Here is a 21,054-nt window from a genome sequence, read left to right as displayed (position 1 = left end):
ACCTGTCCAATGGCCAGCTTCACACGTCCGTCCACATCAAACCCACCAACAAGCAACAGTACCTCCATTATGACAGCTGCCACCCATTCCACATCAAACGGTCCCTTCCCTACAGCCTAGGTCTTCGTGGCAAATGAATCTGCTCCAGTCCGGAATCCCTGAAGCATTACACCAACAACCTGACAACAGCTTTCGCATCCCGCAACTACCCTCCCGACCTGGTCAGAAGCAAATAACCAGAGCCACTTCCTCATCCTCTCAAACCCAGAACCTCCCACAGAAGAACCACAAAAGTGCCCCATTTGTGACAGGATACTTTCCGGGACTGGATCAGATTCTGAATGTGGCTCTCCAGCAGGGATACGACTTCCTCAAATCCTGCCCTGAAATGAGATCCATCCTTCATGAAATCCTCCCCACTCCACCAAGAGTGTCTTTCCGCCGTCCACCTAACCATCGTAACCTGTTAGTTCATCCCTATGAAATCCCCAAACCACTTTCCCTACCCTCTGGCTCCTACCCTTGTAACTGCCCCCGGTGTAAAACCCGTCCCATGCACCCTCCCACCACCACCTACTCCAGTCCCGTAACCCGGAAGGTGTACGCGATCAAAGGCAGAGCCACGTGTGAAAGCACCCACGTGATCTACCAACTGACCTGCCTACACTGTGACGCATTCTATGTGGGAATGACCAGCAACAAACTGTCCATTCGCATGAATGGACACAGGCAGACAGTGTTTGTTGGTAATGAGGATCACCCTATGGCTAAACATGCCTTGGTGCACGGCCAGTACATTTTGACACAGTGTCACACCATCCGGGTTATCTGGATACTTCCCACTAACACCAACCTATCCGAACTCCGGAGATGGGAACTTGTTCTTCAATATATCCTCTCTTCCGGTTATCCACCAGGCCTCAATCTCCGCTAATTTCAAGTTGCCGCCACTCATACCTCACCTGTCATTCAACAACATCTTTGCCTCTGCACTTCTGCCTCGACTGACATCTCTGCCCAAATTCTTTGTCTTTAAATATGTCTGCTTGTGTCTGTAGATGTGTGGATGGATATGTGTGTGTGTGCGAGTGTATACCCGTCCTTTTTTTCCCCCTAAGGTAAGTCTTTCCGCTCCCGGGATTGGAATGACTCCTTACCCTCTCCCTTAAAACCCACATCCTTTCGTCTTTCCCTCTCCTTCCCGCTTTCCTGATGAGGCAACAGTTTGTTGCGAAAGCTTGAATTTTGTGTGTATGTTTGTGTTTTTTTTGTGTGTCTCTCGACTTGCCAGCACTTTCATTTGGTAAGTCACATCATCTGTGTTTTTATAAACATTCCATGTGGGAAAAATATATCTAAAAACACACATGATGTGCCTTACCAAACGAAAGCGCTGGCAGGTCGATAGACACACAAACATACACACAAAATTCTAGCTTTCGCACGCAACGGTTGTTTCGTCAGGAAAGAGGGAAGGAGAGGGAAAGACGAAAGGATGTGGGTTTTAAGGGAGAGGGTAAGGAGTCATTCCAATCCCGGGAGCGGATAGACTTACCTTAGGGGAAAAAAGGATGGGTATACACTCGCACACGCACACACATATCCATCCACACATATACAGACACAAGCAGACATATTCAAAGACAAAGAGTTTGGGCAGAGATGTCAGTCGAGTTGGAAGTGCAGAGGCAAAGATGTTGTTGAATGACAGGTGAGGTATGAGTGGCGGCAACTTGAAATTAGCGGAGATTGAGGCCTGGTGGATAACGGGAAGAGAGGATATATTGAAGAGTAAGTTCCCATCTCTGGAGTTCGGATAGGTTGGTGTTAGTGGGAAGTATCCAGATAACCCGGACAGTGTAACACTGTGCCAAGATGTGCTGGCCGTGCACCAAGACATGTTTAGCCACAGGTTGATACTCATTACCAACAAACACTGTCTGCCTGCGTCCATTCATGTGAATGGACAGTTTGTTGCTGGTCATTCCCACATAGAATGCGTCACAGTGTAGGCAGGTCAGTTGGTAGATCACGTGGGAGCTTTCACACATGGCTCTTCCTTTGATCGTGTACACCTACCGGGTTACAGGACTGGAGTAGGTGGTGGTGGGAGGGTGCATGGGACAGGTTTTACACTGGGGGCGGTTACAAGGGTAGGAGCCAGAGGGTAGGGAAGGTGGTTTGGGGATTTCATAGGGATGAACTAAGAGGTTACGAAGGTTAGGTGGACGGCGGAAAGACACTCTTGATGGAGTGGGGAGGATTTCATGAAGGATGGATCTCATTTCAGGGCAGGATTTGAGGAAGTCATATCCCCGCTGGAGAGCCACATTCAGAGTCTGGTTCAGTCCCGGAAAGTATCCTGTCACAAGTGGGGCACTTTTTTGTGGTTCTTCTGTGGGAGGTTCTGGGTTTGAGGGGTTGAGGAAGTGGCTCTGGTTATTTGCTTCTGTACCAGGTCGGGAGGGTAGTTGCGGGATGTGAAAGCTGTTGTCAGGTTGTTGGTGTAATGGTTCCGGAAAGAGGTTTTAGGTTGGGTGGCAGGTGATCGGCGTGAAAGGAAGTGCTCCATCGCAGCGAGGCCCTGGATGTGCGGAATATTTGTGTATAAGGAAGTGGCATCAATGGTTACAAGGATGGTTTCTGGGGGTAACAGATTGGGTAAGGATTCCAGGCGTTGACCTCCATCTGTCCAATGGCCAGCTTCACACATCCGTCCACATCAAACCCACCAACAAGCAACAGTACCTCCATTATGACAGCTGCCACCCATTCCACAATAAACGGTCCCTTCCCTACAGCCTAGGTCTTCGCGGCAAACGAATCTGCTCCAGTCCGGAATCCCTGAACCATTACACCAACAACCTGACAACAGCTTTCGCATCCCGCAACTACCCTCCTGACCTGGTACAGAAGCAAATAACCAGAGCCACTTCCTCATCCCCTCAAACCCAGAACCTCCCATAGAAGAACCACAAAAGTGCCCCACTTGTGACAGGATACTTTCCGGGACTGAACCAGACTCTGAATGTGGCTCTCCAGCAGGGATACGACTTCCTCAAATCCTGCCCTGAAATGAGATCCATCCTTCATGAAATCCTCCCCACTCCACCAAGAGTGTCTTTCCGCCGTCCACCTAACCATCGTAACCTGTTAGTTCATCCCTATGAAATCCCCAAACCACTTTCCCTACCCTCTGGCTCCTACCCTTGTAACCGTCCCCGGTGTAAAACCTGTCCATTGATGCCTCAGAACATGTCCTTCCAACCGATCCCGTCTTCTAATCAAGTTGTGCCACAAATTTCTCTTCTCCCCAGTTCTATTCAATACCTCCTCATTCCTAAGTGATCTACCCATCTTATCTTCAGCATTTTTCTGTAGCACCACATTTCGAAAGCTTCTATTCTCTTCTTGTCTAAACTATTTATCATTCATGTTTCACTTCCATACATGGCTACCCTCCATACAAATACTTTCAGAAATGAGTTCCTGACACTTAAATCCATACTCGATGTTAACAAATTTCTCTTCTTGAGAAACCCTTTCCTTGCCATTGCCAGTCTACATTTTATATCCTCTCTACTTTGACCATCATCAGTTATTTTGCTCCCCAAATAGCAAAACTCCTTTACTACTTTAAGTGTCTCATTTCCTAATCTAATTCCCTCAGCATCGCACGACTTAATTCGACTACATTCCATTATCCTCATTTTGCTTTTGTTGGTGTTCATCTTATATCCTCCTTTGTCTGCTAGAGTAAGTGCAATGCTGTTAGTATAGGTTATCCGTCTTGAGCTGACTGCAATCTAATTAAAAAGAATTACACCAGATGCATTTCACTTTTGATTATAAAGCATATTGTGTGGTTATTGGTGTTTCTTTACATATTCTGCTCCTTCCCTCCTTGCTAACAGTGGTTGGTGCTGAAAGGCTTCATTTCACATGTGCACTTGGCAGTTTTTTTCATTCTGCAGTATTTCCTGTGCTGCACTATTTATAGCTCACTTTCCTAAACTGTTTCTCATTTGAGTTTGTTTTAAAGGAAACCAACACTCAAAGTGTAAATCACTTAATCTATTTCTGTCTAAAGAACTGGTTGTCAATGGATGTTGTTTTAGGCTTATAATGAATCCTTGTTGAGAAGTTTATCATGTGAAATACCATACACTGCATCCAAGATGACTTCAAATGCAAGGTGACCCCCCATTGTTCAACAAGTGATTACCAAAAAACATGCATACTCATACTGGGTTTATTACGAAAACTGACAGATTGTTACCTTATTAGAAGTAACTGAAGAAGAAAACAAATGCAACAGTATATAGCAAATAAAATTAAATAAAGATCTCTCTTATAGACACAGATGTGACTTACAAGGGAACTTTCCCAAGCGTCAATAAATAATGTTGAAGAAACTTGAAGAAAAAAAACATTAAAAGACACTTGCATAAAGCTTTGGGCCAAAGTCTTAATCAGTGAAAGAGGAACACACACCATTCATACACACAAGCAAGTATACTTCACACACACACACACACACACACACACACACACACACACACAGACACACACACACACGACCACCCACTCCAACATCTTGGGCCAGAATGCTAGTTGTGCCTGTCTGCAACTTGACATGTCTTCTTTGCAGTAAATAGCAATCTTTTATTTCCTACATTATTCATATTCCTACCTGGAATTTCCATTGTTTGATTTTATAATAATTTGAAATTTTACAAAATATTCCACCACCATTAATTAATTTCAAAAAATGAAAACTTTTATTACAATGTAAGTTAAAGAAGCTTTCAAGCTACACATGTCAATGTGTAATAAAGATGATTTCTGAAATGCCGTTTTTGAAAATTAAGCTGTGTACAACATGTTGTCAAAGTATTTTCAACATACCTAATTAAATTATCTAAACATTCAATATTAGTCTAGTTATTTATTTTAATTATATTTGTTTTCTGTCTTAAATTTTTGTATGAAAAATATCTTTATTATCATTGTTTCAAAGATATTCCCTCCTGACCTAAAATGCAAAATTACCTTTTGGGGGTATGTTTTACCCTTTAAAAATGAAATTGGACATGAACAAAAATAAATACATATTGAATAATTTTGCCACCTCTACATGCCCGCCATGTCTCATCATGATCATTTATTGACAATTGGGAATGTTCCCTTGTTGGCCCTCCTCACTGGAATGGTCCACAGAATCTGCAGTGTCACTGCCGCTGCAGTGTCACTGCCACTGTCATGGTTATCTTGCATTTCATCCCACAGCAGATCATCTCCACTACTGCCTAATGTATTTGTTACACAGCGCTTCTTAAAACTACTCACAACTGATGCACTGGATATACATCGCTTTTTCTTGTGTACATTAATGATCTCTCATCAGTTACACTGCCAGAAGCAGAGTTCGTTTTGTTTGCAGATGACAGTATTACAATAAATGGTATGTCAAGTGTAGTTCTAGAAAGATCTGCTAATGATATTTTCATGGATATTAATAAATGGTTTAAAGCCAACTCACTGACATTAAACTTCGAAAAGACTCACTATATGCAATTCAGAACCTCTAAGAGGTTTACACCCAGCATATGCATAAAATACGAAGAAGAGCAGATAGAAGAGGTTGACAGTCTTAAATTCCTGAGATTACAACTTGATAATAAATTCAGTTGGGAAGAGCACACCACAGAACTGCAGAAACACCTTAACAAATCTGTATTTGCAATTCGAGTGTTAGCAGACATAAAAATGAAAAAGCTTGCATACTTTGCCTACTTTCATTCCATAATATCATATGGTATAATATTTTGGGGTAACTCTTCAAGTCAAACAAAAGTTTTCAGAGTCCAAAAGCGTGTAATACGTATTATTTGTGGAGTAAATTCACGGACATCCTGTAGAAACCTCTTCAAAGAACTGGGTATACTAACTACTGCCTCTCAGTATAATTACTCATTAATGAAATTTGTCCTAAATAATATATCTCTTTTTCCAACAAACAGCTCAGTTCATACATACAATACCAGGAACAAAAAAGATCTGCACAAGGACTTAAAAGCACTTACTTTAGTTCAAAAAGGGGTCCACTACTCAGGAACACTCATCTTCAATAATTTGCCAGTAAACATAAAAAATTTAGTTACAAATAAAGATCAGTTTAAAAGGAGCCTGAAAGACTTACTAGTGGCCAACTCCTTCTACTCCATTGACGAATTTTTTAATTGAAACAAATGATGTATTGTATATATTCATACTATTAGTATTGTTATTTCAGCAGCTTAAAAAAAAAAAAAAAAAAAAAAAAAACAATTGACATGTTCCACATCCACGAGGATCCCCTCAGCACGGATCTATGGAACGAAAACTAATCTAATCAGTGTAGATCTGTTCCACAATTAGAGATACTGAAGGCTTCATCAGCTTCCCAACAGATATCAGGTCTTGTCCAACATGAAGTAAACAACTGCTGTATATCTACTTCAGATGGTCCATAAATGGCTTATTCACCGCCACATCTAACAATTGTAGTTGTGAAGTCAAGCCTCCTGGACTGACAAGGTCTGTGTTTAATTTTAGGATTCCTGCCTATATTTGTGGTGTTATATGTCCCTTGAAAGCATCAATGATCAACATCCCATGGTTCTTTAGAAGAGCACCTGGCCTCCTGCTCCAGACTGTATAGAACCAATCTATAACCAACTCATTAGTCACCCATCTTTCACCATTGTAATGAAATATGACACCAGGCAGCAGCTTTTCTTTGGCATAGTTTTAGGACTGATGACATATGGTCACATCTGTATTCCATTGGCAAGCACACACAATATCACAGTGATTCACAATTTCTCATTGTCCGTAGTGTCAACCAATACACTTCTAAAATTAGTAAAAAACTGTCTTGATTGCAAAGTCATTTATTACAAATATCATTATCTATGGTCTCTAGTAGGAAGTCATCTTCAGATAATGTACCACCTGGTTGACAGTGATGATGTCTGGAACAGCTGTGCTGACCCACAGTCACTAAACTGCCAGCTGTTCGAAGCGTCATCACCATCAGTCTGATGGTGCATTATCTGAAGGTAGCCTACTACTAGAGACCGAAATGGGTCATATTTTTAATAAATGATTGTGCCATTGAGACTGATTTCCACTAATTTTACTTAACTGACAGAACACTGTTTCACAATAACATTATCTAAAATTAGCAATACACTTTTGACACCTTTCTCTTCAATTGTTGTACTGGACTGCATGTTGAAGTAAACAAGGTTCTTGTTAGCATTTCTGATTTGCCCTAAGAGGTAAGCATATCATTTTGTCAGTCTTATAATGTATAGATAATACTCAACTCAACCATATAATGCTGGAAGATGCTGAGCAAAGGATCTTTGACATCACAGCACAAGTCCATTGCACTGCATCATCCTTGTACACCACCCAGATCTGGTCTTAAATTGGACACCATGTTCCTGTGCTTTATTTTCTACAATATCACAAGAAGCTGCCATTTCTTCACTATGTTTCTCACAGACAAATGCCACTACTTCCACTTCAGTACTTTTGAAATTTCCTATCTGTGGGCCACTGAAAGCTTTCCTAGTCGGTTTTACATTTTTCAGAAGTTCTTTGTCCTTTTGCCACTTCAAAACATTGGCTTCTGTGACTCCATATTTCCTCAAAGCTGCACACCAAACAACCATGATTTTGAAATGTGTTCATAGTGATTCCTGCATACTGCTGAAAAATTTGACATTGAACCAGATTGTTCCATATCATGATCCATTACACACTCTGCTATGCAGTTTAGATGTGGGATCTCTGAAGTCAAACAGCTAATAAAAAAAAATTGTTACAACAACCATTTCCTGATATCATACAACAACGTTGAAATTGCTTGCATACATTCAAGGTTAAAGTGGTAGGCAAGGCAGAGAGTAGATCAACAGCTTAATGGAAGCTTGAGGTTCTGTTTGGTAAAAAAAAAAAACTGGAAAAAATCTTGTCTTCAATTTGGAGATGCACAGGAATACTCATTTGACCATAAATGCTTTTAGGAGTCCTTAGTACTATCGAACAGAAAATCAGTATTAAAGTCTCCATGATAACAAGTCCCCAGTTCAGGTGTCATAACATTATTAATATTCTCTCTTCTAACTGCTTGATGAAACATGATATTTCCTGCTGATGACCTGCATACTGTCAGTACCGGTAGCTTTTGTGACTCCAGACCCACTATTAAGGTACAGCATTCAAATATCTATCCATCACAGTATTCAATAACCCATTACTATGGGACTGAATAATGCAGGTGTGCAGCTGATGTTCACTTAGAGAGAGAGAATACTGCTGTCACTGAAATGAATGATAAGTGTCATACATGGATATGCCATAGACAATTACAAGCTGAAGTGTTTGATAAGCTCATATAGTTAAGAATATATTCCTTAGACATATTTAAATTAGTTACATTTCTTATGAGTCAACCAGCTGAAGTAATAAACGGCACTGATGTACATGGTCACAGCACCAGAACAAAATACAACCATCTTAGGAAAAGAATAAAATTAAAAATGGCAGTTTGAAGCCCATATATCAATAATTTTGTTTTGTTTAACAAACTACAAATTCCTTAACAACATGTGAGTGGACCGATTTTAACACAAAAATAAATTTTTTCCGATTCAAAAATATTTACATTTCTTCAATGAATTTTAAGAAACTGCTAGTGACATGAACCACTAGAATATGAGCTGTAAAGTAATAAATATATAAAATAAAGATGCAACATATTTTGGAAGTGTAAGTATTGTTATACTATTATTTTTTATGTTTGCAAAAGCCATCATTGTAATGGTTCCATGCAAAGAAAATGTAAGTAAATATATAAATAAATACATCCAAATTCATTTTCACATAAAGGCTTAAAAATTATTGCATATTCTTGTATTGGTCAAAATGAGAAAAAGCCGTCCCATAAATATGTGCCAAGAAACAAACAGCTGTTGAGATAAGGGCCTTTCTATCTTATAGTAGTTCTTCATTTGCTCACACTACAATAAATCCTCAACATATGTTCAACTCATTCTTATACATGCTTCAGTAAGTCCTTCAGCCCTCCTTCCCAAAAAATCACTAACATCTTGAAATGCCCTCATAGCGAGACACGTAAAGGATTAAGGTCAGGCGAATAATATGGTCATGCGATTGGATTTCCTCTACCAATCCGCTGTTCAATTAACATTTGTGTTGTTTGAGTTATATAAAATTGGGAGGTGGGTGGTGCTTAGTTGTGCATACAACACATCCATTGTCCTTCTATAAGTGTAGAATGATCCCATAGTTTAGGTACTCTGTTGGGCAGGAACTGCTGATAAACAGCACCTGTCAATTTGTCTGGTTAAGTATGCAGCCTTATGAGTGTGCCATCAGCACTTGTTGCAGATACAATGATACTGAGACAAGCCTGATGATTTGATTCCATGATTGCTTGAGGGTTTGCATCAGACCACACACAGTTATTGTGATACTTGACACATTCATAAATGATTAGCACTATAATTTTATTGTGTTCAAAGGAACTATTTACTGAACAAAAGAATACAGACTACATTATAGGTATTCCTTGCCAACATCTATGCCATCATTCTGGCAGCTACTGTATTTGTGTATCAAACTATTCTTTGGTTCCTATCCCAGTGCCGCTGTTGGACGACTGCATGAACTTCATCACTGGTGGTGAACTTATTATCCTTTATGACCTCTGCCACTGCATAGCTACTAGGAGTCAGATACAGTGAATATAGAGGATGTGGCTACATGGTGCCCCAGTTAACGCATGGTGGCAATTGTCTAGTGATTGGCATGTAGCCGTGTATTGTCATGTTGCAGCAGAATGCTATGGCCCTATTTTTCATAGAGGCAGCAGAGTTAGTGCAGTAAACTACAGTGTTAGTCACTGCTGAGGATCCCATTGGGAGGGAGCCAGCCCACTGGCAGCATTCTTTATTGGTCCCAGAACATAGTGATCATTTGTTTCAACATGAATAGTCCTGGCTGTAACTTCTTGGGACTATGGCTCCCAGTATGCTTCCACTCCATTGACTGACATTTCTTTTCTGGAGTCTTCTGGAAGAATCTGGACTCATCGAAAGTGACAATACATTCACAGAACTATGCTGTATCTACTGCCTTCTGATATATCTCCACATATTTCTGTTTCTGCACAATGGTGAGAGAAAGGGGTACCTATTGTTTGCAGAACAGCCCCTGCTGTCTCTGAACTCTGATAACCAACTAAACATGGAGCTGTGATTTAGTACTGTTTCCCAATATATGGCTACTAAACTCTTGTTGATGTCTGAGGCAGTCACTCCTTCTCTCCATAGGAACCAGACTGTCCACTGTTGCCCACACTTGCCTGCTTATATGTTGTCTTATCAATGCCCACCTCTGTACTTGCAAGCCAGAACAAGTGCTGCTGCAGTGTGCCACCTATGGGAAGCAGCAAACTTACAGTCCTCGTACATACATCGACACACATTTCAAGAGTTGGGAGGGGAGGGAGGGGGGCCAATTGACCTTGAATAAACTAAGTAATTTATTATCCCAATCTGTGTGAAACCATCCTCACTCATAAATAAAATGCAAATGAACTTCTTTGCAGAGCTGCAGTTGGCATGGTGGTCTTGTGGTCTGAGAGCTTGCACTCCTTGTTAAGTGATATGAATAAAGTGACTGCTCCTGCATAATTAATCACACATTATTATTTAGCATATGGCTAATACAGGTACATCATAAAATTAAATTACATATACATATGTACATATTGACACACAAGAAACTTAAGTTTGTCTTTACAACTGAATATCCAGTCCTTCAATCTAGCGCACTGCATCTGGAGTTGATAGCAGGAAGTCCGCTTCAGCACAGTGATATGCCCTAATCCTGCATTCACTGACAATGTGGTGAACAGTCTGGTATGGATCCCCACAGTCACAGGCTGGATTAGGTAGCTTCTTCCACTTAAAGAGAGCATCCCTGCATCGGCCATGGCCAGTACAAATTCTGTTGAGAGTAGTTCAGGTCTTGCATGGCAGGTCGAATGCACTTGGAAGTTTAGCACCTAAGAAGATGTTATGCAGGCACACATCAACCTTTCCATTCTTCAAGAGGTTTGAAATCCTTATCAACCATGTCAGCAGAATTGCACAGAGTTGGATGGCGTGATTTCAGTCTCTTACAATTTAAAAGTGGCAGGTTGCTGTGCGTGGGTAGGTTAGAACTCCTAGAGATCTTGTGGAATTCTGTCATAAGGATAGTACATCTGCGTAGATCATGAGGCATTGTACTGGTTAACAGTGGAATTCAATAAACTGGAGTAGATCTGATTGCGCCAGATATTATGTGCATTGTCGTATTCAGCTGGGTGTCAACAAGCCTTGTATGATGACTGTTCATCCAAACAGGTGCACAATACTCAGCATTTGAGTACACCAAGCCCAGAGCTGAAGGTCGCAGGGTGGTTGCTGAAGATCCCCAGGTAGTTCTACATAGCTTGTGGAGGATGTTGTTTAAGTCCTCAACTTTTGAGCTAATTTAAGAAGGTGTTGTTTGAAGCATAGTGTACGGTGCAGGATGACACCAAGATACTTTGGGTTCCAATTATAACAAAGAATTCTGCCTCTGAATCTTACTTCCAATTCTACGTTCGCCAACTGATTATTTAGATTGAAGCAACACATTTCTGTTTTACTCACACTGGGTTGGAGTCTCCAGATTTTGAAGTAATTATCTAATGCAGACAGGTCATTGGTTAGAATCTCTTCTGTTGTTTTCGTTTCCTGGTGTCGTATGGATAGAGCCAGGTCATCGGCATAGCAGTATTTTCTGGATGTGGTGTCAGGTAGATCAGATAGATATAGGTTGAGCAGTAATGGTGAGAGAACTGATCCTTGAGGCAATCTGTTGCTCAGCTTCCTCTCCTTACTTATATTGCTTCCAGTGATTATCTGGAACTACCAATCACTTTGCATGCTGTTAATCAGTTGAGCCATTGTTTTGCAGGGTATGATGTGGAGAAATTTGTAGATAAGGCCTTCCCTCCACACAGTGTTGAAGGCAGCAGTTACATCAATAAACGCCACAGGTAGTGTTGGTCACGTCCATAGGTTTAACCTTAAAACACCCTACACATGCCTCCTGGGTGCTGCTAATTGAGCAACAGTGATTACAGGCAGCCAGACTATCCATAGGATCTCCTGGCAATGACATATCAATTAAATAGCAGAAACAGTTCTTTTCAGAGCCCATTAACAAGAAACATTGGACCAACTAGCATACTTCTTCAACTGAATATTAATCACACAATATCATATTTTATACATTAAGCAGCATCAGTTATTTGCACACTTGTTTCAGGATTGTCTTCTACTCATTGCAACACTCACACCTCCACATCCAGCATACAAATTGTGAATCATCTGCCACAGTCCTTTCTCCTTGTTATAAAAGATCCTATATTTGCAAGTCACTGGAAAAAACTCTGCTCATTTTTTTCCTGATAGTATGCAATATTGTGGATGTTGGAGACACACCGCTCATTCCTGTTAAATAATGACAATGAATACACACATCAGAATACCATGTCTGTAATTTCCTGCATAGAATTTCAGGACTCTAGTTCAGTCTGTATGTTAGTCACATTCCACATTCCATATTCTGATGCCAGCACAACCTCAAACTGATATATGTGGAATGACTGATGCAGGAGTGAAATGTAAGTATTATGCCTGACAACAGAATCACAGTTCAGGGACTATGCACAGAAATGCAGCCAATAGGAAATGGGTAATGGTCACCAACAAGGAGTCTACCTAAAACTCCTGATTACAGACCATTATTGATACAAGTAAACTACCTCATATTTCAACAGGTAGTTGTTTCCAGACACATGTTAATATGCCTTTTCTTGAATATATGATGAGTAGTGTCTACAGTATGAATGTAGGACCCTCTTTTCTAACATAACATCCATTTTATAGCCATTCCACCATTCTTTTAAATTTTCTGTGATAGTGTAATGCTAGACTGTGCCCATTTAGCAGCATCTCTTCAATTTTTGTTGTTCCCAAATGGTGTTATAACTATGGTACATCTACTGATAGTACATTTGCCCTTTTATTCTCTTGTATTTATTTTAGAGAGTAACTTTTTATTTATAAGACTCCTTAGGTTTTGATGGAAGATACTGAATGAGTGGTTTTTCAGGGTAATGGATTTTACCAAGCTGCAGTTATTTTGCTGATATCTACCTCAGCTGTACTATATCAAACAATGGAAAGCTCTGGATCGAATAACAACAATGTGGAGAGAACATATTGTTACTCACCACATAGAGGAAATGTTGAGTCACAATCAGGCACAGTGAAATGAATGGTAGAACTGTTCAGCTTTCAGACTATGTCCTTCATCAAAAGTAGAAAACACAAAACATTCACATAACCACAGTCTTCTTATGCAGTATGTAGTCCAAAAGCTGAATATTTCTAGCATTCTTTTCATTGTGCCTGTCCGTGACTCAACGTCTCCTGTGTGTGATGAGTAGAAATCTATCCTTTCAACTGTGCTATACTGAATCTTTTTCATAGACCTGCCTCTCAGAAGAATTTTAAGAAAGGCCTAATGGAAAGACTACATATCACTGGAATAGAATAATCGACACTGCTGTGACCAAACTGGATGGGTCTTGCAATTGCCTTTGGAAGCAACCTTTTACCATATGCATTTAATTGAAGAAGATGCCATATACATTGCAATTGAGTGAGCCATTTGTGAATGGCCTTCTCTCCTGAATAATTCTCCAAGCTCTGCTTTAGCATATTTCACAGAACACTTTATTCGTGACTTGCCATACAACTCCAAGAATAGCACAATCATCACACTACTGTGGGTATTCTCTACATTGCACCCAATGTCATCCTAAATTATGTTATTCAGACTTCAGTCCAAACTGTGGCTTGAACACCTTATGACAAAGCAGGCAGATTCTTCCCATCTGTTATGTTTTTCTACTCCCAAAAGTAACTAAATTTTTTCACATAGTTTTATCTTATGTTCAATATGTTTACAAAGTAGTATGTCGCACTTATTTAAAAACATCAAGTACTTTATTAAGCTAAATTTCACTGGAATTTGTTCTTTAGATTCTCATTTCATGTGTTCTGATTCTATTTGTGTAATTAGTTTTCATTAGGGCACTGCAAATTAAATGTTACAATTAATTAAAGACAGAAAATAGTCTGACAGGTGTGAGCTAATCAAAGTGATGAACTAAGCAAATTTGTGAAATGTGACCTATACCATTTGAAAATTAAGCAGTCCGGCTTTTCTGTGAAGTGTTTTAAATAACTGAAAACTAATGATTTTCCGCAAGAATTTAAGTTGATGTTCTGGACCAGTAGCATTTTCCATCACAGAGTTCATCAAAACCACTGTTAGATTCCAGACTTCAACTACTTACTTCTGCTACCTATTTTTTATGTAGAAAATGACATACAGTATTGATTAATTAACTTGCTAATTAATAAACACATGTAATTTAGCATAATTTGAAATGTGGCACTCATTCAAGTAAACAAGGGGATTCACACAGCAGAAGAAAAAGTAGTATGCAAGTATTATTGTAATTTTTAACCTGCAACATTCATCAAAAACAGTAAATTCCAAGCTATCCATTTTTCAAAATATTATATAGTTTTCTAAATAACAGCCTGTTCCTACACCAGTCTTTATAAGATCACCTGAATCATGAAATAGTCAATCCACAGTTTGAAATCTAATGAGTAACACCTATGTGGAGTGTGCTCGCCACAGTAATCAATATTCTGCATGTAAGAATACACACAATTGTTTAATTATTTTTGATTGACTTCAGTATGTAATATGTGTGAAATGAACTGTGCAGTAATAAGAAACTGTGCATAAGGTTATTGTCAACCAAGTGACCGAGTGTTGACCAAGGTATATTTCATTGAGGACTAACTTATTTGATCTACTACAGTGTACTATTCTTCAATGTACTGATGTAGGACTGTGCTAAATTTGAACTGTGTCATTTTTAGATAAATGTGAACTGATTATTTTTTGTCACTATTCAAAACTTTGCCGCTGTGATTATATGTGTTGGCCTAGATAAGTGCCCTAATAATTTGTTCATAGAGTAAAAACTGGTCATCATAATTGGTAGCTGGACTTCACATGAATAAAATATGTGTGCTAATACCACCAATAATATTGTGTCATTTATTTCAGTGCACAAACACTAAATTAAATTTTCAGCTTTTTGGTGATCAGATTGGTGCTGTTGAGGGGAGACTACAAAACTGATATCAGTTCTGCTAAATCCTCACTTTATAGTTCTGTGATAGCATTTGGTAAAATATTTTTCCAAAGTGCCTAAATCACAGTTAATGTTGATGAACTCTAGACTTCACATACTAGTTATCATGTAACAGTCTCTCAAAGTTACATTCTGATTCTGAGATTCCTCACCCTTCAATGTGAATTAGCAATAAAATCTCCTTAGCCTTTTCCATTCTTTTCCATTTCTTCCACATGTACTGCCAGACTACTTCTGACCTTGTTAGACTGTCATAATGTTTCCATCCATAGTTTCCAAAAACTGAAGCTTTTAAAGATGCCTACACTGACTATTCTGACTTTCATATGTCCTTGATATTTTCACTGATTTGCTTGGTTATACAGTAATCCATTTTCTGGTTTAGTATTAACATTACTGCAGGAAACTGCAAATTACAATTGTGCTTAACTATTCTTGTGCAGCTACCTTTTCAGTTCAAAGTTTACAGTTTACCTGCCCTTTTTCTACTATGTGTAATAATAATGTCAATCATTGTATCACTCAAGAAGGCCAGCATTCCTCAACAGACTGCTGCGTATCACCATACATGAAAACAACATTGACTTTTCTTGCATCAGTTTTCATTCCTGATGATTCTGTAGCAGCTTCCATACTTATTTGCTCTGGAAATAAAAAGTTGCATGAATTATTCTATTAAATATTTTTTTTTTACAAAACCCAATGACTGCAAAATTTCTGCATATTACAGTCATACCAAAATAGTTCATAATGAGAATCGTTAACTGACAATAGTGTTATGTAATTTCAACTAATCATTTTGCGACAAGATATTTCAAATAATGAAATTTGTTTATGAAATATAATGAAATTTATTTAAGAAAAATAATAAAAATATTTTTGAAAAATAATACTCTGTTCTGACAAAATGCATTAGTTTTGAGGACTGTTTGACATGTGATTATATTCACTGCTATATAAATGTACATTCTATGTATACCCAACATGTAAACATAGTAACTTGCCAGATAAATTACAAAGAAATAATAATATTGCTGTCTGCAGGTGTGTGTCTGCAATTGTGTTGACTCACAGGTCATTAGTGCTGAATGTGTGCTTGTTACTAAGAAATATGTATTACATCAACCCATTTTCTGGCACTGCACAAACTCTTTCAGTGGTATGCATTGGCTTCCATTTTCTACTTGTGAAAATGCTGGAACTTGTACAGCCCCTTTCTTTGTGTAGCATATTTCATGGCATAAAGAAGTCTGCTCACTGCTTAAGTTCACTGTTGACACTTTTCAGCTTCTAATGACTGCAAGTTTTATCCATTACGTCATTTCATCAGGTACATTGATCTTACTTAAATGTTTAGTATTAAGAACATTATCTACCAATATGAAATGTTAAACCTGAATGTGACTTCATGATAATTTTGTTCTTGTAATAGTCTATATATTATGTGAGAAAATAAGTAGCCAAATAATAATAAATTATGAAATAAAAACCACAACTTAAATTCCTTTTAAGAAATATTTGATCTATGCAGTTTGCACAGTAAATTCTATACCTATTGCTAGGATTATAATATGATATAGGCATGGATGTGACCCTAAATGAATGATCACTGACTGTTCACACTACCCAGATGTAAAACTGAGTTTTGCCTTTTTTATGAGCCACAAAATTCAGTCAACTCCCCCACTTCCCCCCCCCCCCCCCCTCTCCCTCCGCCACACTTAAAGTCCAGCCTTCACTCCAAACTCTCTTTCAACTCATGTAACTAGTACCATCAGAAAGGAGATCTGTCCATTAAAAGAAGTGTGGAACTATAAGATGTAAACCGAACAGGGGCTCCTGTGTGACAAAGTAAATAACAGCACAGAGAATGATGAAGACAGAGACAGATATTTTAAATGTTTAAGGTATTATTGCTAATAAGTACATAAAAACACATATGGACTGTTAGACATTTGAAAACTTATTGCAATGGCTCTCTCCATTTCAGTTGAAAGATCCACAGTGGAAACCTGACTATGGACCAGTTGCATTCTGTCCCAAATGGGGAGCTACTATGGTTGGTGTAAGAAAATTTCTGCTTGCCTATAACATCAACATTCTTGGGACTAAAGAACAGGCACATAGGTAATTAAACAAAAACAACTCCAAAGAAAGTGGTTTCTTCTATGAATTAGAGAAACTACAGATTAAATTTTCTTTCTCCTTTAAATTATATTCCCAACTTACTTAAATTAACAGTATTATTTAAAGAACAGTCTGCCACTCACCATAAAGATGATATGTTGAGTTGCAGACAGGCCCAATGAAAAGAACTTTACACATAAGCTTTCAGCCAAAGCCTTCTTTAGAAATGAAAAATGCACACACATACACATACGAAAGCACATCTCACATACATATGACCACTATCTCTGGCCGCACAGGCCAGAATGCAGCTGAAACACATTGAATGGGAGCAACAATCTGGAGTGTGGCAGGAAAGAGTGAGGTATAGAAGGGCACGGGTAGGCAAAGAGGTATCAGTCTTGCCTGGTGAAGCAAACGGGACTAGAGGTGGCAGGACAGAACCATCAGGCACAGTGTCAGCAGGTTGTGTGGCAGGGAGAGTAGGGACAAACAGGTAACAGGAAGGAGAGGAGTGGAGAAGGGGAAAAGACCTGTGGGTGTATCATCAGAAAGAAACACACAGTGAGGGTGAGGAGATGTGATTTGTGAAGAGGTAGCAGGACAGAAAGTCAGAAAGGGCAGAAATTGTTGGATGGAGGATGTGGGGACAGTAGGTTACCGTAGGTTGAGGTTGGATGATTTCAGGAATGGGAATGTGTTGTAAGGACAACTACCATCTGTGCACTTATAAAAGCTGGTGGTGAAGGGGAGGATCCAGATGTCCAGGATTGCAAAGCAGCCATTGAAATCGAGCATGTTACGTTCAGCTGCATACTGTGCCACATTATGGCCAACTTTGCTTTAGGAGTGGCAATTCATCCTGGTGGACAACTGGTTGGTATCCATACCAATAAAACAAAAGTCGAGCAATGATTGCAGCAGAGTTGGTACAAGACATGACTGCTTTCACAGGTGGCCAGGTCTCTGATGGGGTAGGATAAGCCTGTGACATCACCGGAATAGGAGGCACTGGGTGGTTGGACTGGACAGATCTTGCACCTGGGTCTTCCACAGGAGTATGGTCCCTGTGGCAAGGGGTTGGGATTGCCATAGGGATGTACTACGATGTTTTGGATGTTGGATGGGTCATGAAACAGCACTTTAGGAGGGGTGGAAATAATCTTGGGTATGATTTCCCTTATTTCAGGGCATAATGATAGATAATCAAAGCCCTGATGAAGGATGTTGTTCATTAGTTCCAGTTTGGGGTAGTATTGGGTGTCGAAGGGGTGCTCCTTTGTATCTGGAGCTTGGGGATGGTGGGAGGATTGCGAGTGTGTGGTAATATGGTATGGAAACTCTGTGTTTGGATTAGGTCAGGGGGATAGTGCCCCCCCCCCCCCCCCCTGTGAGGACCTTTGTGAGACCTTTGTACGCACACTGAGCAAGGGAGCTCCAGTGACTAAAGATACGCCATCCCTGTGTGGATAGGCTGTATGGGGTGGATTTTTTGGTATGGAAAGGATGTCAACTATCGAAATGCAGTTACTGTTGTTGGTTGGTGGGTCTGATACGGACAGAGTTGTGGATGAATCCATGAGAGAGGAGTCAATGTCCAGGAAGGTTGAATGCCAGATGGGAGAGAAGGTATTGAGGTTGTGAGGGAATGAGGATAGAGTGTTCTCACGCTGAGTCCAAATCATCAAGATATTATCAATGAACCTGAATCACACCAGGGGTTTGGGATTTTGGGAGGCTCAGAAGATTTCCTCTAGATGGCCCACAAACAGCTTGGCATAGGAGGGTGTCCATGGCTGTGCCACAGATTTTTCTGTATACCCCCCCTCAAAGGAGAAGTATTTGTGTGTGAGAATACAGTTAGTAAGATGTATGAGGAATGGGATAGTGAGTTTGGCATCTGAAGGATGATGGGAGAGGTAATGTTCAACAGTGGCAAGGCCATGGTGATGAGGGATGTTGATGTATAGGAAAGTAGCCTCAACAATGACAAGCAGGGATCTAGGAGGTAAAGGGGTGAGGATGGCGGAGAGACATTGAAAGAAGTGGTTGGTATCTTTGGCATGGGTGGCTGGATTTTGAGCAATAGGTTGGAGGTGTTGGTCAACGGGACTGAAATTATTTGAATGGGAGCACAATAACCAGCTACAATGGGGCAGCTGGGATTGTTTGATTTGTAGATTTTGGTGAGCGTGTAGAACATGGGTATGTGGGGTTTAATAGGGGGAGAAGGAAAATGGATTCATGGGAGAGATTCTGGGAAAGACCTAAGGCTTTAGGCAGAGATTGGAGGCTATGTTGGACTTCTGGGCTGGGATCACTCTGGCAGAATTCATAGGTGAAGCAGTTAAACAATTGGTGGAGGGCTTCTGACAGTCACTTTGATTCATAACAGTGGTGGAACCTTTGTCTGCAGGCAGAATGATTAGGTCAAGATCTGTTTTGAGGCTGTGTATTGCTGTCCTTTCTTCTGCTGATAGGTTGGTGTTCTCAGGAAGGGACCTAGGAAAGGAGGATGAGACAAAGTTGGAATTCCCAGAAGGTGGCCAGGTGTGGTTAGGTGGGAGGGGAAGAGGATCAAGGTTGGATGGTGGCAGGAACTGGGAGAGGCAGGGTTCAATGTTGAGGTATAAGTTGACTTTGGTTAGAGGGATTGTTATCAAAGAAATGTTTCCACTGTATGGATCAGGAGAAGGAAAGTAGCTCTTTGATGAGTCTAACATTGCTAATTTTGTGTGTAGAGCTGAAGGTGGGACCTTTGGTAGGACAAAATTCTGTGGGTCTGGGGATTTTCATGGAAAGATTAACAACATTGTTATGGGAGTGTTTCTGCCCTGGATTTAGTGGGGTGTTGAAAGGCAGTTTTGGGGGCAATGGCAAGTTGAAAAGGTCAGCTAGGCATCAGGGTGGTATGAGGGGTTGACGAGTACAAAAACTCCAAATGGCAGTAGGATGTCAGCAGGCTGGATAACATAAGGAGGTGCTGTCTGGAAGGCAATTCCACGTGCTGGAGTGCAAGGGATTCATTTGAATTGGTTTTTTTGAGTGTGAATGTGTATACTTTTGCTAGAGGAAAAGCAAGAGCTCGAGAGCTAGTGTAATAGTGTTTTCTGTTACATGTTCTTGTGTGCCATACATCAATCAGCTTTAGGTGAATAGTTGCCTTTCCTTTATTTTGTGTATCATTCCATCAAAGAATTTCCATTGTTGTTGTAAATTAAGATCAGTATATTTTGTCATTAAACAACAACCAAAAATCCTATAAACATGTAATACAGTAACATCATGAAGACAAGGCTCTTTCCTGATGAAGCAACCGTTGGTTGCGAAAGCTTGAATTTTGTGTGTATGTGTGTGTTTGTTTGTGTGTCTATCAACCTGCCAGCACTTTCGTTTGGTAAGTCACATCATCTTTGTTTTTAGATATATTTTTCCCACGTGGAATGTTTCCCTCTATTATATATATAAACAAAGATGATGTAACTTACCAAACGAAAGTGTTGGCA

The 21,054-nt window shown here is 39.8% G+C and overlaps 1 protein-coding gene across 1 annotated transcript in view; it reads left to right on the top strand.

The window, feature by feature from the left end:
• The window catches only part of LOC126251413 (formimidoyltransferase-cyclodeaminase-like), a 108,092-nt gene that overhangs the window by 27,923 nt on the left and 59,115 nt on the right, over window positions 1-21,054 (top strand). The window contains exon 4 of the mRNA XM_049951827.1: window positions 17,412-17,548. Coding sequence (XP_049807784.1) covers window positions 17,412-17,548 — 137 coding nt within the window. The remainder of the gene's footprint in view (window positions 1-17,411; window positions 17,549-21,054) is intronic.

Source organism: Schistocerca nitens, chromosome 1 (assembly GCF_023898315.1).
Source record: "Schistocerca nitens isolate TAMUIC-IGC-003100 chromosome 1, iqSchNite1.1, whole genome shotgun sequence".
Lineage (NCBI taxonomy): Eukaryota > Metazoa > Arthropoda > Insecta > Orthoptera > Acrididae > Schistocerca > Schistocerca nitens.
This window is presented reverse-complemented; position numbering and strand designations above follow the sequence as displayed.